The sequence below is a fragment of the Thalassophryne amazonica genome, chromosome 3, assembly GCF_902500255.1.
Source record: "Thalassophryne amazonica chromosome 3, fThaAma1.1, whole genome shotgun sequence".
In the NCBI taxonomy this organism is placed as follows: Eukaryota; Metazoa; Chordata; class Actinopteri; order Batrachoidiformes; family Batrachoididae; genus Thalassophryne; species Thalassophryne amazonica.
The window spans coordinates 117,343,556-117,369,209 of NC_047105.1; the positions used below are offsets into that span (position 1 = coordinate 117,343,556).

The window sequence follows — 25,654 nt, forward strand, 5'->3', positions numbered from 1 at the left end:
AGTGTGAATAAGATATAATCCTCAACATTTCAGAAGCTGGAACAAGCCTGAGCAAATGGTTTGAAGTAAATGAAGATCTGTGTGAAGTTTCATATAATCAAAGATTATTTGAAGAGTTCCGATGCAAAACCCAGTAAGAACTTTTTTTTTTAATGGAGAAAAATGCAGATGAAAATGGAGATTTAAAGGAAACCATATGCGGAAATGCACAGACTTTCATCAATAAAATGAAAACAGTTTGTTCAAATTCTCTCATATTTTGCACACTGATGGTCCCCTTGACAGCCAAGTACATGTTGGCCTCAACTAAAAATTTATGGATTTGGAGATTCTGTGTTTTGCATCTGAACTCTTCATTTTATGTCACTGCGTCATTCTCACATCTTGAATTGTGAAGTTTGAATGATTTTTCTCCTCAGATTGTTTGAAAAATTCTGAATGCCTTGAACCTTTCATAGAAGAAAGATTCAACCTGTTTGTTTATTTTTTTTTATTTTTTATTTTTTTTGGAACTCACTTAGTGAACTCTCTAAATGTTTCATCCTAGGAATGTGTAAAATCTGGACTTATCTGATGCTCATTCACAAAGGTAACAAATATAGTTTGAAAAGGTAGCATTAAAATTTCAGAGCTGGCATATAGCCATTATTCAGTGCAGGAGTTGTAGTTGAAGTATAAGAGTTGGCTTGATGCCTCACATTGAGAATTCTTGAAAATGCACAGCTCATATATCGGTCTTTGGACATATTTATCCATGTATGAACTCTTCTCTGCTCTTTCTTGTTTTGAAAAGAGTTCTTGCTGAACATTTTGACATGATATGGTAAGAAAACTCTAAAGGACAAATGACTGGACATTAAGGTTGCTGTACTTCACCCACAGTTCCACTAACTACTAAATAACAAATTGTTGAGAAACTAATTTTGCAAGCAGGATCTTGGCTTAACTGATAAACCTCTAGCAGGATACATATGGTTATTATACCTTTAGGCAGCACCATGGTGGTTGATATGATGTTCTTTAAGTAGCATTTTACACTCATCTTTGCACCCACATACCTGACACATTCATATCGTCCATCTTAAGAAAGCATTTGAACCTTTTCTCATCAACAACCTGGTTCAGACGCACCTTACACAAACAGGTTCAGAATGGAAGTACACCCTGCTTGTATGTACACAGGACATCATTTTATTAATAATATGGCTACATAATATTATAAATATGTGACCATTTTCAAAGCAGTTCCACCTCACTGATGGTGCATCTCTGATATGAGGTTGAAAAGTGAAACATACTGTTTGTGTGAAAAACACAAACAACCACCTCACATACACCCCCAGGCCCAGATACAGGCAACATTTACCATGACATACCAAACGGAAGTGAATTGAAAACGAACATTAAATGATAAAAGAGTAAGCACTTGTTTTTGCAAAACTTCACTTTATTGCTTCACCTCTGGGACCTTTGGTGGCCACAATCCACTGATGCGTTCCAAATGGCTGGCATTAATCTTTAACCCATCACAAATCCTTTCACTTGTACATACTTTATCAATACCACAGTGCTGTGTGCTTGCACACTTCAGGTTAAAGGTGATGACAGGTGACACTGACTGGTTGATACTATGATGGTACCATGATTCACCCATGAATAATAAACCAGATAAACCCAACCCCTTTACATGCAATGCCTACCTCTGTGCACAGTTTATGATAACAAGATAGCAACAACAACTTGGACATGCCCCCAATGGATTTATGTTCTGTATTTTAGACCATGCTTTATGGATCCTTGATAAAAAACACCACACTTTCTAATACTTAATTCCTGTTATAAAGAGTGGAGTTAGTCTCTGCCTAAGCGTACACCAAGAAGTAATGAAATGACGTGGATTACTGCTCTCCCTTTTATGTTTTACATGAATTACCTGATGCGCTCCTCTCATGAAGACATCAGCCGGGTTCCCGTCTCATGAACAGCCGGCTCTTGTGTCATGAACGCATCAACCGGCATGGTGTGTCCAGCGCGCGCGCAGTGATCTGCTGGTGACTGCATTGCAAATGGGATGTGTTTTAATTATTACAATGTGCGGAAATCCCGTAGTGACACACGCCTCACAGCTGCATGTCACAGGGGGACACGCCCCCCCTTTGTCCGCAGACAACGCTGCTGTGGGGAAAAAAATAAAAACCACACACCATCAAAAATATCGCAATTTGTTGAATCCATCTTATCGAGTGGACAATACAAGTATGATCCTTCTGTTCCTCGGTAGATGACCATGCATCTACTGTGGCACTTAGACACTTTTCACAGACAGCTCAAATGTGGTTGCCTGCTGTCTACTATCGTGCCGGGAGCGCGAATAGCCCAGCCTTTTCTATGTGCCCCGTGAGTAGTGTTAGATGTTCATGTGTGGCACCTGGAATTTGGCCAACACCTGCTGAGAGAGGGGTCGAATGGGCACTCGCAGGGCATTCGGTGTCTTTCGGCCGCTTGTGTGCGCAAATGGTTGTGGCGACAGCTGTACGAGGCGGTTGAGGTGGTCCAGATTTTTCATGAGTGCCATGGAATTTCTCCTTCATGCCCCAGTCGGCTTCAATCGTGTTATGTGTGAAGGGGCCCTAAGATATGGCCCTCAAGATGTGCAAAATCAAAGCATCTCAACTGTAAAGGCCCCTACTTCTTTTTGAATTTTTCATGGTTATCTGATGAGATGGAAGAGGTTTCTTGTTCCTCCCTTTGCATATTCACTGATATATTCTGCACAGGATCTGTGTGTGCAATTGGTCATCTCATTTAAAGCTAAGTACTGCAACACAGCAGGTGTGTCAGCTCATTTAGGGGACAAATCATTGGTGGCTTCCTTCATGGGTAAAACATCAGTGGATTCATGATAAAGAAGGTTCATTTAAAAACAGATCAAATTTCATGGGGTGCAGACTGCCCTGTCTCCACATGCACAATCACAGAACTCAGTCACCCAGCTGAACATGCTCATGTTATTTTTGTGCTTTAATCCTTTATGACATATGGGGTTCTGAGCAATTTCTGCTACAAATAAATAACATACCCAAAAGAAAAACATACTTTCTCATTATTGTATTCACCTGTGTAAGGAGGTCAAGGGTCAATGAGCTTGCCAAACCAATTTTGTGTTCCAATAATTAGTGCTAAATGTATTCAAATCAATAAAATGATAAGGTTCCCAAATTTATGCACATGCCTAATTTTGTTTAAATAATTATTGCACACTTTCTGTAAATCCTATAAACTTCATTTTACTTCTTGAATATCATGGTGTTTGTCTGCTATATGATATATTTAACTGAAATTGCTGATCCAAACAACCAATGAATTATAAAGGAAAATCATGGAAATCATCAGGGGTGCCAAAACTTTTACATACAACTGTGTGTGTATATATATATATATATATATATATATATATATATATATATATATATATATATATATATATAGGCAGTGGCTATCCGTATGTAGCTATTCATACAGTGAACTTCTATTAGTACGTATCGTATTGTCTCTCTCATCGGTCAATATAGGTCACGTGATCATGACGCTATGTAGATGTACATGTATTTGCTATTGATACATAGATTCCTAAACTACATTAACCACAACCTCTAATCCTAACCATAACCCCGAACCCTAACATAAATAGGCTGCGCTACGTGCAAAGAGATTTTGGTATTATTAATATGGCTGCATACGAATACTCACTTTCATATATATCTAGGCACCAAATTAATTTATTCCATGGCTGAGCATGCACACATCCTCCACAACTCTTAAAAATCTTCATGTCAGGAAGGATATGAGTATACAGGAATAAGAAGAAGAAATAGGGGATTGTGGGATTAGCAGAATTCACATTTGATGGAATTTATGTAAACAACTCCATGTGCAGGATTAATAATAATAATAATAAGAAGAAGAAGAAAAACAACACTTTTACAGGGAAAGCATACATTTCAAATAAGTAGTTTTTACAAGTGAAACTGTGTTAATTATTCTAGATATTTTTCAAAAATCTTCCAAATGCTGCTGCATTAATTAATGTGTGACTCGCCTATTGTCACAGTGTATTAGTAGACAAACTGTATTATCATAAAAAGTAGATACATTATCGACTCACATGCAAACAAAGCAGCATGTCTCTGAACTAGAGCATGGGAGTGGATTTTCACTCCCGTCCCATCCCGCTCCCAGAAAAAAAATCCCATCCTGTCCCAATCCTGGACTGGAGTAAAAAAATAAATCCCATCCTGTCCCATTCCTGTAAAGATGACTCCCAATCCCATCCCGCTCCCAGTCAAAATCAGTCCCACTCCCATCCCACTCCCGTATGTCTCGCGCCGTGATGATCAATCAGGGACTGAATATGTAGTGACGTGGAGATGTCTGGAGTTTGACTGAAGATGTGAACATGCCCTGTATCTGGTAGCAGACTGTGAGCAGGACTTATGTCTCTTTTGTCCTTTATTTCACAATTATGACAGAGTTTATGGAGCGAGCAGCAGCCCCACAGCAGCGGGAGCGGAGTTTCTTTTTCTTTTCATTATACGTGCGCGCGCGAGCGAATCGTCCATGGAGATTATTTTATTAATTAACTACACAGATGTATAATAAAACAAATGGTGACTGGTTTCTAAACACAATTATGACAGAGTTTTTGGGGGAAGAGCGAGCAGCAGTCCCACAGCAGGCAGCAGAGTTTTTTTTTTTTTTACATGTGCGCGCATGAACGGGACAGTTGGTCCTCAAGTTGGGTCCTGCAGAGGCGGAAGGACCACTGAAAGCAGCCGTCATCCAGACTCAGCTCCTTCAGCAAATAATGATACTCCCTGTACTGGGAGCTTTCCACAACAACTCGCTCCATGTGATCAAAGTCTGTCATGTTAACTTGACTGACAACCGGATCTGGCGAGCAGAATGCAGCAAAAGCAGAGCGACACACCGGGCGAAGGAGGCGCGTCCGTCGCCACGCGACCCCCGCGAATTTGTAGCATCTGATCGCGTCCGGTGTAAACGCGTTTTGGTTGTTTTAAATAGATGAAAATCATCATCTATTTTTGGCATTCCCGTTCATGCCCGCTCCCGTTCATTTTCATTCCCGTCCCATCCCAATCACGGGATTGATAAAATCACGTGTCCCATGGGAATTCCCGAAAAATGTCATCCTCTAGTCTGAACTAAGCACAAAGTTATGTGGTGTAAAGGTATCTTATGACTTACCCCCACTTGTGGGAAGCATAAACGGCCATTCTTCATTGTGACCCTCCGGCACCTCTGTCTGTCTCTCATCGTGGCCATCGCTGGGATGGTTAAATAGTTGATCTGGCATTTCAATGGGCTGACTGTGATCAATGTCAGCCCTTATTGTTGACTGGCTTTTGGTGCTAAAATGAACTGTGGGGGTTGTTTGATACTCCTGCATACTGGGGTAGCTGGTGCTGGGCTCAGCTGTGGTCCTTTCATAGGGAGTGGGATTGCTGATATTTGAATCATTGTGGCTTCTTTCCTGTTGCATTGACTTGACATTGTCTGGCACATCTTTTTCTTCAACCTCATTAACACTCTGAAAACTTACAATGTTTGATTCACCCCCTTCTTCATCCAAACCTCTGTAATAATCTGATGCCACTGTCCCCTCCAGTTGGGCCTGACCATTTGAGGTTCCCTCTGAGTGAAGTGAAGTTTCTTGGTCTCTTTCCCTGTACATTGTGAAATTTACCACATCGGATCCTCTCAGTTGATTGTCTTCACTGATTGTACCTCTCACTGGATAATGAACGCTGGTGTGATTGTCTAAATTTCCATGTGTCACACTCTTTGATGTACTGTGGCTATGTATCCCATCCTCAAAGCTTGTCTGATGATGAATGGGATACTCTGCAATCCTCTGTGGATGTTCCTGGGGTTCTTCACTGCCTACACCTTTGAGAGGAAATATGACATCATCTTGACTGCTACGTGTATGCAAAGGATTCTGAAAATCTGTCTCTGGATTGAATAAGGCATTTTGTCCACTTGTTAGACCCTCTGAGGGTTGCAAAGAAGAAGTGGCTTCCATACTCTGGTCTACTATCAGGGGTCTTTCTGTAATTTCTCTGTTGGTGGGATGGTCATGAACCCCGTATCGCTCTCTCAGCTCCAGCTTGGGTCCTCTTTCAAAGTTCAGAATCTTAGAGGTTCTGTGAGGTACTTCAGAGTCACGGAGTTCTGAGATGACCTTACTGGAAGAGGAAGACTCAGTAGAAAAGGACAAAGAGTCATAGTATGTCTCTGGAAGTTCTGTCGGACCATAATCATAGTCCTCTAAATCATCCTTTTCCAATGGAGAAGATTTAAAAAGAGGAAGATTCCCACTGGGTGACAGGTGGTATGGTGTGGATGAATGTTCTGTGGGACCTTGTTGCTGAAATCTGTAAGGGTCACTGTTATGTCTGCTGGCTGTGTCAACATCTGGCAAAGCAGACAGCATGGCCTTATGGGTTTTATGTGGATCACAATCAGGTACAGTGTAGCACATCAATGTCCCACCTTCATTAGGGCAGTGACACACCTGGCAGCGGTCAATGTGGAAGGTGTGCCCACCTTCATACTTTTGTCCACCGTGGATGCATCCAACACTCTCACACTGCCTGCAGCCATCTGCAGGCTCTGAAACCTGAATGCAGTTAGGAGGAAGATCAGGACAGCTGATAAAGTGGCAACTTATTCGGCCGCCTCCCTCAGGGCAGGCGCATTCTGTGCTGCCGTAGTCCACAAAATAAGAGTCTCCCTCTGGTACTTTGCCATTCTTAAATCCAGCATTGATGCAATCATAATATTGGTAACCCTCACATGTGCACCCTTTTTGCATGCATGAAGCACAACACGTGCCTCTCTCCAGTACTTCTTCAATACAGTTCTCTAACAGAGGACAATCCACTCCAGTGCAGTCGCGCTGACACAGGCAGCCACTCAGGTAGAGAAGGATGCACTTCAGCAGTATTAATTCTATTCTCATGAGGCGGGCCATGACACCACAGCAACATACAAGATATGGTCCACTGCCGTTAGTTTGTCTTCAAAGAGTCTGGCATAATAAGTTCCTCTGAACCACGTCTACTCTGATCCTGAAGGAAATAGAAGAAAAAAGTGTGAGACAGACATGTTCAGTTTAGACCAACATCTGGTTTTACATGTGGGCTCAAGAGGACACCACTACGACAGTTTCATCAATGTTGTAGTTTAAACTACACAATTACCATTAACATCAGTTCCACGCCATTGGTTTTGATTATTGCATGGGCTGTAATGATGAAACTAACCACTCTATACCTAAAATTTCTACACACACCCTGCACTCCCACCCCTACCCCTGTACCAGCAATTCTCAAAGTGGAAACTACTGAAAACAGAGTTTGATGTTCATTTTAATGCAATAAATTTAAATGGGCTCCTTTCTAGCATATACAGTACATCCAGAATGTATTCACAGCGCTTCACTTTTTCCACATTTTGTTATGTTATATCCTTATTCCAAAATGGAGTAAATTCTTTTCTTTTTTTTCACTCAAAATTCTACTCACAACACCCCATAATGACAACATGAAAAACGTTTTTTGAAATTTTAGCAAATTTATTAAAAAATGAAAAACTAACAAATCACATGTGCGTACGTATTCACACCCTTTGCTCAGTACTTTATTGATGCACCTTTGGCAGCAATTACAGCCTCAAGTCATCAGATTGGATGGGGACTGTCAGTGCACAGCCATTTTCAGATCTCTCCAGAGATGTTCAATCAGATTCAGGTCTGGGCTCTGGCTGGACCACTCAAGGACATTCACAGAGTTGTCCTGAAGACACTCCTTTGATATCTTGGCTGTGTGCTTCAGGTCATTATCCTGCTGAAAGGTGAACCGTCACCCCAGTTTGCGGTCAAGAACACTCTGGAGCAGATTTTCATCCAGGATGTCTCTGTACATTGCTGCATTCATTTTTCTCTCAATCCCGACTAGTCTCCCAGTTCCTGCTGCTGAAAAATATCCCCACAGCATGATACTGCCACTACTGTGCATCACTAAACATGACACCTGGCATTCATGCCAAAGGGTTCGATCTTTGTCTCATCAGACCAGAAAATTTTGTATCTCATGGTCTAAGAGTCCTTCGGGTATACAATGGAAAGCTCCAGGCGCCTGCCGTATGCCTTGTACTAAGTAGTGGATTCTGTCTGGCCCCTCTACCATATAGGCCTGATTGGTGGATTGCTACGGAGGTGGTTATCCTTCTGGAAGGTTCTCCTTTCTCCACAAAGCAATGCTGGAGCTCTGACAGAGTGAGCATCGGGTTCTTGGTCACCTCCCTGACTAAGGCCTTTCTCCCCCAATTTCTCAGTTTAGATGAGCAGCCAACTTGAGGAAGATTCCTGGTGGATCTGAACTTCTATTTACAAGTCAAAGCAGCAGAAATGCTTCTTGTACCCTTCCTCAGATTTCTGCCTCGAGACAGTCCTCTCTTGAAGGTCTACAGTCAATTCCTTTGAATTCATGCTTGGTTTGTGCTTTGACATTCACTGTCAACTGTGGGACCTTATATGTAGACAGGTGTGTGCCTTTGCAAAGCAAGTCCAATCAAGTGAATTTACCCCAGGTGGACTCCAACTAAGCTGTAGCAACATCTTAAGGATGATCAGTGGAAACATGATGCACCTATGCTCAATTTTGAGCTACATGGCAAGTGGTGAATACATATGTATATGTGATTGCTTAGTTTTTGTTATTTTTAATACATTTGCAAAAAAACAAAAAACAAAAAACAACTTTTTTCATGTTTTCATGAATTTACTCCATTTTGGAATAATGATGGAACATAACAAAATGTGGAAAAAGTGGAGCACTGTGAATAAATTTTGCCTGTACATATTAGTCACACTGTTGGGCTTTTACACGTTTTAATTTCTTTATGCCATTTGAAAAACAATGTAATACAAACTACTCTATATTAATATTTCTGAAATTATCTTCTTCAAACTTTCCACAACCTGATATAAATTAATGTCTTGGACTTATTTTACAACAGTGATTATTAAGACATAACAACATTATTATGCTCTGTGGTAAAACTGTCAAGAGTAGGCAGTTTGCAACAAAATGGGTGACCATCCAAGAAGGAGACTAGTGAGGGAAGCCACCAACAGACATCTATCCCCTGACATGTCTGCAGAAAACTGGCTGTAAAAATGAAGATTTGCTTGTATTATACTAATGGGTGCCATTTCTTACGCAAGCTATCTTTTTAGGCTTTTGATATTTTCATTTTGCGCTGAATCAAGTTACAGAGATTTGTTTTCAGTTTGTGTTTAAAGAGAATAAATTTAGAAATTTAAATTTAAAGAACCCTGAATTAGGTTTTTTCCATCCAAAATGCAGTAAAGAAATTAAAATGTACAAATGCCCAAGGATGGAAATACTATTTGAGGGCACTGCTTTCCCAAAATGTAGACATATGATAAGTACAATCAATATTTTTGTCAATATTTTAAGGTGAAATAATGGTTGTACTTTTGCCTCCCAGCAAGAAGGTTTGGGTTTCAAAGCCACCCATAACCCAGTTGCCTTGTACATCTGGAGTTCTAATAGGGAGGCTGTCTGGCATAATCCTGATGTAGGGTCTGCTGTTGTGACCCTGATAAAATGGGAGAAGTAAAAAAAAAAAGAAAAAAAAAAAAATAGCTAAATGCTAATGGATTTCACAAGGAAACATAAATAACATTTTTTATTTTTTAATATTGGCTGTCTAAAAAAAACTTGGAGTTCAATTCCAGACTCAAATTAACCAGGACTATGGTCTGGCAGCCAGTCCAGGGTGTACCCCACCTCTTACTAAATGAGTGCTTGGACAGGCTCCAGCTCCCCTCCTCCCATCCCCCAGTCTCTTAACTGGAATAAGTGTGTTTAGAAAATGGATGGCTGGATACAAATTCCGACAGAGTATTACAACCCCAATTCCAGTGAAGTTGGGACATTGTGTGAAATGTAAATGAAACAGAATACAATGATTTGCAGATCCTCTTCAACCTGTTTTCAATTGAATACCCCACAAAGACAAGATATTTATTGTTCAAACTGATAGATTTTTTGTTGTTGTTGTTTTTGTGCAAATATTTGCTCATTTTGAAATGGATGCCTGCAACACATTTCAAAAAAGCTGGGACAGGGGCAACAAAAGACTGGGAAAGCTGATGAATGCTCAAAGAACACCTGTTTGAAACATTCCAGAGGTGAACAGGTTAATTGGAAACAGGTGAGTGTCATGGTTGGGTATAAAAGGAGCATCCCCAAAAGGCTCAGCTGTTCACAAGCAAAGATGGGGTGAGGATCACCACTTTGTGAACAACTGCGTGAAAAAATAGATCAACAGTTTAAGAACAATGTTTCTCAATGTTCAATTGCAAGGAATTTAGGGATTCCATCATCTACAGTCCATAATATAATCAGAAGATTCAGAGAATCTGGAGAACTTTCGACACATAAACGGCAAGGCTGAAAACCAACATTGAGTGCCTGTGGCCTTCGATCCCTCAGGTGGCACTGCATTAAAAACCGACATCAGAAAACCATTGGCAGTTAACACAGTTCGTCGCTACATCAACAAGTGCAAGTTAAAACTCTACCATGCAAAGCAAAAGCCATATATCAACAACATCCAGAAATGCCGCTGCCTTCTCTGGGCCTGAGCTCATTTGAAATGGACAGACACGAAGTGGAAAAGTGTGCTGTGGTCTGATGAGTCCACATTTCAAATTGTTTTTGGAAATCATGGATGTCGTGTCCTCTGGACAAAAGAGAAAGAAGACCATCCAGATTGTTACCAGTGCAAAGTTCAAAAGCCAGCATCTGTGATGGTATGGGGGTGTGTTAGTGCCCATGGCATGGGCAACTTACACATCTGTGATGGCACCATCAGTGCTGAAAAGTACATCCAGGTTTTGGAGCAAAACATGCTGCCATCCAAGCAACGTCTTTTTCAGGGACGTCGCTGTTTATTTCAGCAAGACAAGCCACATTCTGCACATGTTACAACAGCGTTACTTTGTAGTAAAAAAGTGCGGGTACTAGACTGGCCTGCCTGCAGTCCAGACCTGCCACCCACTGAAAATGTGTGGCCTATTATGAAGCACAAAATACGTTAACAGAGACAACTGAAGTCGTACATCAAGCAAGAATGGGAAAGAATTCCACCTACAAGGCTTCAACAGTTAGTGTCCTCGGTTCCCAAATGCTTATTGAGTGTTGTTAGAAGGAAAGGTGATGTAACACAGTGGTAAACATACCACTGTCCCAGCTTTTTTGAAACGTGTTGCAGGCATCCATGTAAAAATGAGCAAATATTTGCACAAAAACAATAAAGTTTATCAGTTTGAACATTAAATATCATGTCTTTGTGGTGTATTCAATTGAATATAGGTTGAAGAGGATTTGCAAATCATTGCATTCTGTTTTATTTACATTTTTCCCAAAGTCCCAACTTCATTGGAACTGGGGTTGTATATTCTACCACTCTTCTATTACTTTCCCTTCACGATGAGTGAATTAATTGGAATAACAATGAATACAGCTTGTACATAACTCCACTGAGAATCAGATGTCCCCATCATAATAATAAAAAAGAAATACATTTCATTTTGTATAAATACCCCTTTATAAACACCTGATCCCAACATTTAACCGTTTCCAGATCAAACCCACAGATGAAATTCAGTTGACGGCTATTTTTGTGGGTGTGACCTATTATTCAGATCCATTGTAGCACAGACTCATTTACCACAAATGCATCTGACCTGAACCTACGCCTGTCTACTGTCTAATGAAGTTTGCTGTGGCTGTTAGATTCAGTTTCACTAACTGAAAGAGGATGAAGTAGAAGAAAGGTTGTATTCTTCTTTTGTTTTTTTTGTTTCTTTTGATTTTGATCAGATTACATTAGACTACAATAAATTACATTAGATTAGACAGAACTTTATTAATCCCTTGGGAAGACTACCTTAGGAAAATTGAGGTTCCAGCAGCATTGTATAGCAGCACACAGAGTATCAAAAGTGAAAGTAAAAAACAATTTGCAAACATACATACACAAATATAAATACCAGAAATACTGCCAACCACAGAGCCGGCCTGCCTGATCAGTTTGTCCAGCCTGGATGTGTCCTTCTTCGATGTGCTGCTCACCAGCACACCACAGTAAAGTAAAAGAGGACGCTGGCTACTGCGGACTGGTAGAACAACCACAGGAGTTTCCTGCAGATGTTAAATGACAGCAGCTTCCTCAGAAGCCTTCCTGTACACCAACCCACACCTGGGTGGTGTGTGTTGTCCAGTCCAGTTTGCTCCCCAGTGACAACCCAAGGTACTTGTAGGAATCCACAGCCTCCACCTTAACTCCCTCAATCAGAACTGGTCTTGGTCTGGACATCCCAAAGTCAATGACCAGCTCCTTTGTCTTTGAGGTGTTGAGCTGTAAATGGTTTTTGTGGCACCAGGCAGCAAAGTCCTTCGCTAGGCTCCTGTACCCCTCTTTTCTGTCTGATTTCTGATGCATCCAACAATGGCTGTGTCATCTGCAGACTTCTGGATGTGACACAGCTCAGAGTTGTAACAGAAGTCTGAGGTGTACAGGGTGAAGAGAAGAGGGACCAGCACCATGCCCTGGGGTGCTCCAGTGCTGCTGATCACTGGTGTCCCTCAGCCTGACATACTGCAGCCTGTCGGTGAGGTAGCTGGTGATCCAAGTGACCAGGCAGGGGCCTACATGCATCCTGCTCAGTTTGTCATGAAGCACAAGGGGCTGGATGGTGTTGGAGGTGCTCAAGAAGTCCAGGAAGAGAATGCTCACTGTGCCGCTTCCCTTAAGCCGTGGTCACAACCCGCTGTACTTGCACGTGCGTGCAGTCTACTTGCAAAAACGTGGCCTAAATTTGGAGATCCGTACTTTGTAAGTACTGCCTTAGTACGAATTTAGGAGCATGCAGACACGCCGTACAGGTTTTAGTGCATGCAGAACTTTTGCTGCAGTCAGGCTGCGGATTCACCAGCAGTACAGATGACGCACGTTGTGAGTACTGCCTCAGTACGGATTCAAAGCAGCACATTTTCATTCAATTACTACTGAATTAACCAAATCTGTACGGAGGCAGTAGGCTACTCACCACATACTATGGAATTAAGTTGTAGGTATCAGATCTTGAAGATTGTGATACACATAAACTTGGACTTTATTTCCAAACTTCAACACAGACACTCCACAGCTTCAGTCTGATAACTAGCTGTAACTTTTTGAGGCAAGTAAACACTCGTACAACTGACCGCTGCAGGCTGGACATGCTCATGCATTGCCGTCGCCAAAAAACACATGCCGCTTCGGTCCCGCTCATAAAAAAGAAAAGCCGACCCCACACACACACACTGCTTTATTGTCAACTCTCTTTATCATTACACTCCTAGAGACGTGCGTTGAACGTACTCCCTCCCTCCTCTTGCTACTGCCTCTGTACGTTTTCACAAAAACGTAGTGGCCGTAGCATCCGCAGAAAACGTACGGCGAAAAAAAAAAACTCACGGTTGGTTGTGACCGACGCTTTATCCAGGTGCGAGTGAACTCTGTGTAGCAAGTATAAGATGGCATCCTCCACACCAACACTTGCCCAAACAGCAATTTTAGTCTGAAACCACATGTTGATTTGGCACCAGTTTTACAATGGATGTCCTTCCTGACTTACGTAGCTCCAGATCTACATCACGAATAGAACATGGGTGCCCTGAACTAACAACCCCTTTTTTTCAGGAAGCAAATGCACACTGAAGCAGACAGAAGTTTACATTTTCTAAAATACTGTCATGTCTCCATGAGTCATATGTACATATGTCACCAATAGTTTCAGGTTTAGTTAAGACCATGTGAATTTAGATGAAAGAACAATACAACAATACATCTAAAAACAAATAATTTATGCACAGTAAAACTGTCATTGTTGATCCATCTAATTTCCTATTAAAATAACATAAAATGCAATAAATGAATTAATATATATATCATAAAATAATCCATCATTAATTTTTGTGACACTTGAGCATCATGACATTCTTTTTTTTAAATTAAAATATGTATCTCATTGTTCATGAACAGCAAAACATAACATGTCAACATAACATGACCTGGAATTTGAGGTTCCACAGGGATCCGTCTTAGGCCCCCTGCTTTTCTCCCTTTATATAGCACCTCTTGGGCATATACTGTGGTGTTTTGGGATTGCCTTTCATTGCTATGCTGATGATACTCAGTTGTACATGCTGAAAACTGCTGGTAATCTCATCCACATGAAATTTAGAAAATTGCCTTGCATCAGTGAGAAGCTGGATGTCTTGTTCCAGCAAGACATCTGCATCAATTTGACCAGTTAGCACTTAGCCTAGGTTTGTGTGTCATACATCATACAGACAAAGTGAGGAACCTTCGAGTAATTTTTGATCCTACATTGTCCATTGACCTCCACATTAGAGATATTATGAGGATTGCTTTCTTCCATCTGCAAAATATAGCAAAGATTTGTCCCATCCTGTATATGGCTGATGCTGAGACCCTGATTCATGCATTTGTCTCTTCGAGATTCGACTACTGCAATATTCTATTTTCAGGTTTACCGCAGTCCAGCATTAGGGCTCTCCAGTTGGTTCAAAATGCTGCTGCCAGACTTTTGACACGAAGCAGAAACTCTGACCACATTACACCCATTTTGGCATCTCTTCACTGGCTTCCTGTCCCAATGAGATCAGATTTTAAGGTTCTGCTACAAGCCTATAAAATTGTTCACTGACTGGCACCTCCCTACCTAGCAGCCGATCTGCTCTGTGTCAGCCTGATCCCGTCAGATCTCAGAAGCTAAACTGTGCAGGATCTGGTTAGTACTTGGATGTGAGACCTCTTTGGGAGTTGCGTCAGGAAGGGCATCCGGCGTAAAACTTGTGCCAACTACAAATGCGGATCTGGCTGTATCCACTGTGGTGACCCCGACCACAAAACAGGAGAAGCCGAATGGACAACAACAACAACAACTGGCACCTCCCTACCTAGCTGATCTAATTAAACCCTACGTACCAGCCTGGGCCTTGCATTCGCAGGATGTAGGATTACTTTTTGATACTAGGGTGAATAAAAGTCTGTGGGTCACAGAAGTTTCTCTTATCGTGCCCCTGTTCTGTGGAATGATCTCCCTGCATCAATAAAACAGTCAGATTCTGTAGAGACTTTCAAGTCCAGACTTAAGATGCATTTGTTTTATCTTTTTTTATGGCTAGCATGTTGTGTTGCTATGCTTTTTTTTTTTTTTTTTACTCTTTTATTGTGCCTTTTTAATCTTTTAATTGTGCTTTTTGATCTTTTAATTCATTTTATCTTGTTTATTTTAATTGTTTTGTATGAAGTGCCTTGAGGCAACATTGTTGTTAATTGGCGCTATATAAAATGAAATTGAATTGAATTGTCAAAATAAAGTACGGCAAGAACAAATTCTTAACGTATTGCATTCAAGACTTGTCCAAAATTCATAAATGTCCTTTTCACATCCAACATTTCACTGTTATTCCTCTGAGACATCTCCTTCCAAGCTGCCCTGGTGTCATCATTGTCACATAATTACGTATCTGTGATCATGAGCTACACATTAGAGCAGCACTTAGTATTTCTTGGCAAAGTGTGTCTACAAAACAATGTACTTGAAGCTCGAGCCTCGGTAGTTCCCAGAGCAGTGAGGTTGGGGGGGATTCCATTGCTTCTCAACTTGCACACACACACTCAGCTGACCTCTAAATAATCTGATGTCATATTGCTCTTTTGGGAGGGGGGTGGGGTGCAAAGAATGCTGAAAAGCTTTTTATAACCTTCATTTATCTGTTAGAAATACATAACAGCTTTTCCGATTGATATATGTGTATCACGTATCACTACAAACTCAACATGACAAAATAATTTTAGGATCTGGATGACAACCACCCAAGCAGACAATCTGTCTCGTGAAGATTCACTTGTATTTTTGCTCAAAAGTTTACATACTCTGGCAAAAATTTAGTTTTTTTGGCCATTTTTCAGAGAATATGAATGATAACACAAAACCTTTTTTTACTCATGGTTAGTGGTTGGGTGAAGCCATTTATTGTCAGATAACTTTGTTTCATCTTTTTCAATCATAATGACAACAAAAACTACCCAAATGACCCTGATCAAAAGTTTACATACCCTTGTTCTTAATACAGTGTATTCCCCCCTTTAACATCAGTGACAGTTTGGAGTCTTTTGTGGTCGTTGTGGATGACACCTTCTAATGGTAAAGCTGCTACTAAATATGTCTTGGACTTTATTTACATTAATTATGAAGAAATACAAACAGTTTGGCTATCTATGTTAAATCTGCATGGAGTAGACAGTTCTCAAAACATGAGTGACTGTGCAAGAAGGAGACGAGTGAGGAAAGCCACCAGGACACCCAGACAACCCAAAAGAAGCTATAGGCTTATGTGGCTGTGACTGGAGAAATTGTGCACAGTGCAAATTCTTCATTTTGCATCACAGCTCTAAGATTCATAGTGAAACAGAATGGAGAAGGATGTTCTTTCACCAAAATAGATCAAATCTAGGCTTGCATCTCAGATGTACCTTCTGGCAACTTGTAGCTAAACTTTCAGGTCTTTTTTTTTTAAGAAACTCCTCCTTTGTACCACTTCATCATGAAGCCAGATAACTGGTGATAGAAAATGCAAAGCTTACACTGTGCACAATTTCTCCAATCACAGCCACGTAAGCCTATAACTCCTTTTGGGTTGTCTGGGTGTCTTGGTGGCTTTCCTCACTCTTCTTCTTGTACAGTCACTAGGTTTTGAGAACTGTCTGCTCCATGCAGATTTGTGTTATCATTTATATTGTCTGAAAAATGACCAATAAATAAATAAATAAATAAAAAATTCTGCCAGGATATGTAAACTTTTGAGCACAAGTGTTTCTCTGCAATAATACTCAGGTCTCTCGGTCCTCAGCTTTTGAGATTAAAAGATGAGTTTATGGAGTCATGTGGTTGCTGGACAGAAGTGTTTAGAAATGAAGGAGAACATACTGTAACTCAGAGTCTTTGTGGCCCTGGCGCTTCCTGTCTTAGGCTAATATCTCACTGATGCACGACTGGTGGCGAGGAGGCGGAGACAGAAAATCGTGTGAAAAGGCAAAAACTTTCTCATGAGGGATCTCACTGAATTGGTTCTCCCAACACGTGCACGGCTGACTGTCTGCTGAAAGCCATCTGGAGTGGTGGCGAAAATACGTCCACAAATCTTGAGCAGTAAGCACATATGCTGCGCAAGGGACACTGCCATGGTGCACACATGAAAGTCAGATGGCACTGGCGCGGACTTTGCAGGCACAACAGTTTGCACACAAATGCTGCATGACACTCTCATGAATGTTCAGCGCCACTGGCTCTGCTTACATGATGACACATTTGCACACAGACAGCTCAGGACGAATGTGGACTGATCGTGGCTGTGAAAATTCCCCCGACTTTAGGCAGAAAATGAACTGAAAATAATAATAAAATTAAGTAAAATACATAATAAAATAATAATAAATAATAATTAAAAACACAAGAAATGTGTGAAAAGCCACTCATGGACTTGCAGAAGCTATCCAGGAGGTGCTAGACATCAATATTATTGTCCAAGCTGATGACTATCCTGTCTTCACGCAAATGACCACACAATTCTCTACTGGCCGAGTACTGAAATATGCTCAAAGTGGTGCTCCATGCACACATGGGCTCTATGATCTTCTAGAAGTGCTCCAATAAAATTACAAAAATAAAGATCGACTGTCAGCGTTGACTTTATTCAACACACGGGTGATGTCCAGCATGCTGTCTATGCGGAAGCAGCATTAAACTTAAGTCCACCTCGGTCCTCAAAATAATAAATAAATAAATAAATGAAAACAATAAATCTGGTTTGTGCAGGTCTACCATTGCTGGACAGGATGTGTCCAGCCCGCTCCCACGCATGCATGGTGCACGTGCACTGACAGGTGCATTAAAATTAAATCCACTTCTGTCCTCAGAAAAATACATAAATAAATAGAGGTAAACACAATGAATCTGGTCCAGCTGGAGGCTATTGGACTGATTTGGCTTCCAGAAGCGCTGTTCCACTCCGATCATATAAAAGGAAAAGTGGGTGTCAACCTCTCACAAGTTGTCTTACATGTTGCACACATTCTGAGTCGCAGACACGATGTGGTGAGTGTTACGACACCCGGCTGACTTTTTGGCAAGGGAGTTCATCGCAGCGATTTTTTTGGTTTGTTCAAAAATCAAGTGACAAGTGGGTGCCACCCCGCAACTGAGACTTGGGGATGGTAAACGGCTGCATACCTCCTGCCAAACTGCTCAAATTTCCGTGCAGATGCCATTCACAGGCTGTTGAAGCTCAGTGAGATATTAGCCCGACTCTATGGTTGTGAGACTTTGGCGCAAACAATATTTATGGCAACAATGGGTTGTCCTCACTACCATGTCTCTTCAGCGGATCCTTGGGTAGTGCTGGAATTATTTTGTGTCAGATGATGACTTACTAAAGCCCCTCTCACACGGAAGGTGTGTGCATTGCATTTAGAAGTACATGTACCACGCACCACAAATTTCACCACTGTCCACCACAAACACATCACACAACATCACATGGTTGCCAACATGTGCCAGGGTGTTGTGAGTGTTTTGAACATGTCCAAAACACTCACCACTCAACTTTACTTGTCATGTGGTCGCCTCTTTACATGCCACTAATTTATCATGCACACACCATCTGGGTGCCAGGCTGGAAAGCACCATGTTGTTTAGATTCTCCAAATCCATGATTAAATGGATGAAAACAGACAAACTTGGTAAAATATTGGCCAGGAAGCAGAAGTCTACATGCTACGTTAAACACCATTGAATGCCACGGTCACACACTTAGCACATGCCGGCACTCGTTGGTATAGGCAGTGAGTTCCGGCATGTGCGTGGAAAGTATAGTATGCCAGTGGATGCCACTAACATGCCACATCTCTGTGTAAGAGTTGCTTTCGGGAGACTCAAATGATGACTATCACCTGCACTGTGACATTTTGGCCATGTAGGACTTACATGGCCAAATCATGGATCATGCACATGCAGGTGCCTCCGTGCTGAGGAAACTGGAGAAGGCCAATAGGATGGCCAAGTTTCACCTGCTTGAAGCAAATAGATGGTTAATTCTGAGAAGTGCAGATGGATCGGTTGACTGCATGGGTGGTTCCTATCCAGGACTCACAGGGGTTCCGTAGTGCGGTGGATGCAGCCATGTGCGGTGACAATGCATACTCCTAGAGCTGACCTTGTACATAACTCACACTCATCTTCAACTGCTTCCTTGTACATAACTATATATGTTATAAAATTAATTTAAAGTTAGTTCATTTTAACAACCTCTTCCACCAATGGAGACTCTGCCATTGATACTGCTGGACATTTAAACTATTTTGTTTTATTTTAATGCCAAAATGACAAAGACTGTCCCTTACTGTAGGAGTTTGTTTGATGTCAATTTCTTTTGTTTTTGCTTTACGAAGGCAGATATTATATATGCTGGACTCAAACCAGAAGGAGAAACCAGTATTGGTTATATACATTTATGAGAACACATTGTGGTGTAGTAGTGAAGAGGGCAAAGTAGGTTGTTCTGAAACTGGGAATTTGGTGGATCAATCCCTGAATATTTGTCTGTATCAAAGTGTTGTTCAAAAGGACACTAAACCCCAGTGTAGTCAAGTTCAAGCTCCACTGAGGAACTATAAGCTGGAATCCTCCCTTGACTGTATTTTGATTATAGTGCGTTTTTGTCAGAATTTTTTTACATTCACTTAAATTCAATACTGTAAGCTGAAATAACTGAAAACACAAGTAAATCAAATCAGTATTACAAGCACAAAGTAAGTTCTTGTTATTTTTGGGTACATGATTACATCCTCTGTGCCACTTTGAGTTTACAGTGTGTCTTTTTTTCTTCTTCTTCTGTCGTACCATGAAGCTGGGACTGACAAATGACAAAAGTTGCACTTTGCAAGAAGTTTGTAACTCCTTCAGAAAAGTCCTGGAAATCTTGGTGGCTTCCTTCACTTATCTCCAAACTGCACTGTGTGAAGTCTAAGGGATAGCGAACACTTGAATCGAGCTGCACACATTTTAAATGCTGACTTGGCAATGAAATGAGAAAAAATACTGTTAAAAATGGGGAGCAGACAAAACGGCTGCAATTTTTGACAACTTTCTCAAGATTTCAATGGAATTACTTTCAAAAGAAATTTAATCTGACAGTGTGCAGTAAGAGCTCATGTTCAATATTTTCAACTGTAATGTGCTACAATGCAAAGCTGAAATAGCAAAGTTACCTATGTCCAAATATTTGTGAACCTGCCTGTATTCATGGAGGCTCATGTCCATTATTTGCTTTCAACGCTAATGTATTACAATGGAAAGCTGAAAAAACAAATCTTATCAATGTCCAAATATTTGTATACTTTTGAGAACTATGTTGACACATAACAAAAACCTATTTCTGGCCCTGAGCGATATCCTGTTTCCAGAAATAAGGATCATCCACAACAGCAATTTAAAGTTGTGTTAATTATAAACCAGCTTAGTGTCGATTATAAGTGACACTGGACACAGGAGCTACTGGGCATCTTCACAATGGCACTGTGTGCAGTCTTATGGTGTGTTTACACATAAAGCAAGACACGTTACGAATGTCATTTTTCTGTCATTCGTGACACATTCCTGACATTCTTAACGTGACTTAATGCATCTGAATAGGTTTCTTAATAGTGTGTGTTGGTGCGTGATATTCTTGATATTCATGGAGCATGTTTTCGTCTGTCAAAAAAATCTTCCACGAATGTCACACACCACCCTCATTTCACCTCATGTCGTGGAGGTTGCAACTGAGCATATTGATCCATCTTGATGAGTACGAGGTCTGTGAGAAAAGTATCCGACCTTATTATTTTTTTTAAAAACCATATGGATTTGAATCACGTGTGATTGCGTCAGACAAGCTTGAACCCTCGTGCGCATGCGTGAGTTTTTTCATGCCTGTCGGTTGCGTCATTCGCCTGTGAGCAGGCTTTGTGTGAGGTATGGTCCACCCTCTCGGCGGATTTTTATTGCGAATAAATGTCTGAACAATTTGGAGCTTTGCTGCATCAATTTTTTTCCAGAAACTGTGAGAGACCTCCAGGTGGACACCGTTCGAAAAATGAATATGGCTTTCAGGGACGATTTTATGGGGATTAAACAGATTAAGGAGTGTTACTGCCGCTTTAAGGATGGCCCACAACTCCTGAGAGCGCGGCGAGCTCCCAGCCCCCATCAACAGGCTGACACCCCGCTGAAACAACCAGATCATTTCCACCGTAAAGGCTTTGTTGATTCGGGACCTCGTCTGACTTTCATAAAAATGGCAGAAGATGTGGACATCAGCACTTTTTCCGGCACATTCCACTGTTACAGGAGTTTTTTTCATGGAAAGAAAAGCGGAGGGGCGCGCCACGGAGCCGTTCATTACGCGGGACAAAACCACCTCGGTGTTGGTCTCTCAGGACAGCTTTCAGCTGGATTTCAGACGGATTCCGGTTGCTTTCCAGTCGTGTGAATATCCGATTGTGATTGTGCATGAGCTGGACATGCCAGAACATGTCCTGTGAGGCTTCATCACGGCGTTTCTTTGCGCCGAGCGGCTGCACCGCGATGCGTGGAACTCCTCCACACATCTGTCTTAATCTGCCGATGCTGATGTCCACGTCTTTTCAAAATTCCTGTGCTAGTCAGATGACATACCGGATCAAGTCCAGTTTAAAAATGAACGGCACATTTCACTGTTACAGGAGTTTTTGTCATGGAAAGAGAAGCGGCTCCACCGCGCGTCGCGGCGGAGCTGCATGGCGCAAAGAAACGCCATGATGAAGCTTACAGGACATGTTCTGGCTGGATACTTTTCTAATAGACCACGTACTGATCTTTAATAGAACGTGACAACGTTCGTAGTGGTTCCTATGATGGCTCTTGGAGCCCAAACTGTCACGCGTTATTACGAAGTGACACAGAAACTGTCAAGTTTTGACACGACTTGTAACGCGGCGTCATATTTCACTGCACACCACGACGGATCACTGTTTTCTGCCCCGTGCGCACAATTAAACTCGGCTCCACAGCGTTCATTTTGATGCAGTATGCCGAAGAGGAACAGTGATGCGAAGTCAGCCAAATGTCGTTCCACAGTTCCTGCTGAATCTCCTCAGGACACTCCTGCAGGTGTTCCACCTGCTGTTGTGACCAATGAGCGGGAGAACGAGTCTAGCAACCAGAGGAACTAGAGGAGTGAGAGGAGACTCACGTGCAGTCAGACATCTCTGCACCTCCTCCAGAGCCCAACTACGCAAGCAATGACAAAGTTCTTTTTCTGCTGTGGATTCATCTGGGAGGTGAGGAGCAATCTGGAGCGGCGTGAAGTCTTCATCAGCTGATGGTAGAATATGTGGGGTGTGTGGAGACAATTCGCCAAATTCAAAACATTCCTGACAGATTGTGACAGAACATAACATTGTGCTGCTGCGCGCAACAGCGTGGGACAATATTCTTGACCGTGCGTAATGGCTCGTAATAATTCTTCAGTGACATGTGCCATTAATCCTAACACGTTTTAACAGGTCCTAACAGTTCCTGGGGGCACCTTACACTTCTGCACCGAATCATCACATTCGTGATCAGCGGCCAAGAATGTATACTTTGTGTCATTCATGACTAGTCGTCATTATGTGTAAACGCACCATTATATAGCCAGAAGAAATTTAAAGAGGTTAATGAACAGCAAGTCAATGAACACACGCACAAACACAGCCCACTGTGCTGCACACACACTTGCCTGCCCTGGACAATGAATATTCTCTGCTCCAAAACAGAACATATTCCGCATTGTATTTTAACTTTAGCCTTTAGTTTTACCCTGGCATCAAAGAGACTGCACAGCCAAATCCACATGCAAGCAGAAACAATTTATTTCAAGATGCAGTAATGAGATAAAAACCAAACTTGTCTGTAAAATTAAAGTAAAATACCCCATATTATACCCCCAAAATGCACAGATTACTTCTGATGAATCACCTTTGTGGACCACGATGTATCACAATTTTTTTATGTGTTAAATATTTTAATGAATAATCACTAAGTGCTACAACACCACTGTTATCCCTTGTTGACCCCCAAAATGTGAATCTGCTACAAATTGTGAATTATATGTAAACCATTAATGAAAATTTATGCAAACCGTGAATATTTGCAAAATGTTAATAACTTTGCTGCAAACCATGAATAAAATATCCCAGGCAGGCAGCGAGGTGAGCTGCGAGTGGGGCCTCGCTTCTGGCGTCAAGCGCCCAGCCCCCTGGGGCCTGACCCGCTCCGGGGACAGTGGCAGGTGGGGAATTTGACTGGGGCAGTAAACCTGTCAAACGGTAACACAGGTGTCCTAAGGCAAACTCAGGGAGGACAGAAACCTCCTGTGGAGTAGACCAGCAAAAGCACGCTTGATTTTGATTTTCAGTATGAATAAAGACCGTGAAAGTGGGGCCTCACAATGCAAAAAGATCACGATCAGAAAAGTTACCACAGGGATAACTAGGTTGTGGCAGTCAAGTGTTCATAGTGATGTCACCTTTTGATCCTTCGGTGTCAACTCTTCATATCGTTATGAAGCAGAATTCACCAAGTTTTGAACTGTAACCCACCAATAGGGAACATGAAAGAGTCTAACGCACGCGCGAGCCGAGGGGTGGCGCAAAGCCCCAAGGTTCAATGAAAGTGAGAAGCTACAGATGGTAGCTTCACACCACTGGCTCCTGAGCCAAGCACATACACCAAATCATGAAGAAATTCATGTGTTGTGAGACCTGCGTTCACGTTTCCGGAGATTTTTTTTCAGTATTCACATTTTGCAGTTCACGGTTTGCGGATAATTCATGATTTGCAGGTGATTCACGTTTTGGGGTTTAACATCCCTGATTACACACATTTTCATGCCCCAATTGGGTTTCTGATTGTCTTTTAGCCAAAAACATACATGATCATGTGTCAGGTATCAGCAACGGGAGACCGGCTATGGATCCAATTATACATTAAATAATAGTTGAAAATAAATGGAAACACTTTACTTGATAATAGTGACATAACACTGTCATAACTGTTAGATGACACAGTCATGAATGTGTCATAAACTTTATGTCAACGTCATAAATGTTTATGACTGCCATCTTAAAGTGTCATTAGGTTTTTGTAAAGACAAGTTGACAAGTTGGCATACAACTGAAGACCAAAAAGGCCAAAGACAACTTCTGGTTATGATGCTTTGATTAATATCAAGTTATCATATTCAAGACAACCCAAAAGATATCAACTTGTCATTACAAAAAACCGAATGTGTCATGTAACACTTATGACAGTGTTATGTCACTATTATGACGATACCGTCGAGTAAAGTGTTACCAAATAAATAAGAAAAACTCAAATTAATTGCAAAGATGTAGAACTACTATTGAGACAAACCTGAGAACTTATTATTTGTTCTAAAAAGATTAAAGGCCATACAAAGCTACAAATTCCACTGAACCTTGTATTCTTACTTCTAAAAAACTGGTCTGAAACAATTTTACCAAACTAAATGTAAATGAAAAATTCCTCAGTAAAACAGTTTAAATCATATAACCTTCTTACCAGGAGGTCAGTGGACAGAATGCAGGCGAGGAGAGAATAAAGTTTGTCTGGAGTTTGCAGCCGGGCTGCTCTCTGCTGTTACCTTAGCATGTGAGGAGAGCTGCTGCAGCTCCTCTGTCAGCCTCCAAAGTGTTTAACCACCGCAGACTGAGGAGCAGCCGGTGCTGGAGGAGCCGGGAGGAGCCAGGAGGAGCCGGGAGGGAGGAGGTTCCCCTGCTGCAGGAGATCTATCGGGATTCACAGGGAGGGTCTGCTGCCAGGACCAACAAGTGGGAGCAGGAAAACACAATTATCATCAAACAACAACAACAACAACAACAACAATAATAATGAAATCTTTTCAAACACCCTCTAAGTGTTGGGAAGGTGTCGTAGCACGGACCCACAACAGGGGGCGCAAATGAACGGACAATGAGTAAGCCAAAAGGTAACAATTTAATGTTGTGACAATACACAACTAAATATACAGAAATTGCAAAGTCAATTAACACCAGGTGACGTGTGGGCAGGCTCGAAGATAGAAGACCCCGACGAGAGAGAGGCCGCGTCCCACACGGCCTCCACCACCAACGGTCTGAAGAACACCGGAGCCGCCAAGTCCCGAGTCCCCAGGTGACCTCTGTCTTCGGCTGTCGAACCTGGTACTGCTGGCAAAAAGCAGAGACAAGATGAATGAGTGTAAGTCCTTACACTCAGTGGTCTACAGTCTGTACACAGTCAGGAGGAGGACCTCCACCTCCGAATCACACACTCGTGCAG

The 25,654-nt window shown here is 41.7% G+C and overlaps 1 protein-coding gene across 1 annotated transcript; it reads right to left on the reverse strand.

Moving 5' to 3' along the window:
* Positions 1-5,254: 5,254 nt before the first annotated feature.
* On the reverse strand, positions 5,255-25,014 carry LOC117507820. Its single transcript, XM_034167614.1, has 2 exons — positions 24,896-25,014; positions 5,255-7,151 (listed from the first exon to the last, which is right to left on the reverse strand). The coding sequence occupies exon 2, from the start codon at positions 7,052-7,054 to the stop codon at positions 5,255-5,257; it is 1,800 nt and encodes a 599-aa protein (XP_034023505.1). The 5' UTR covers positions 7,055-7,151; positions 24,896-25,014.
* Positions 25,015-25,654: the final 640 nt, after the last annotated feature.

Excerpts from the sequence above, each read along its gene's own strand:
- LOC117507820 (XM_034167614.1), bottom strand. The coding sequence starts at position 7,054 with ATGGCCCGCCTCATGAGAATAGAATTAATACTGCTGAAGTGCATCCTT.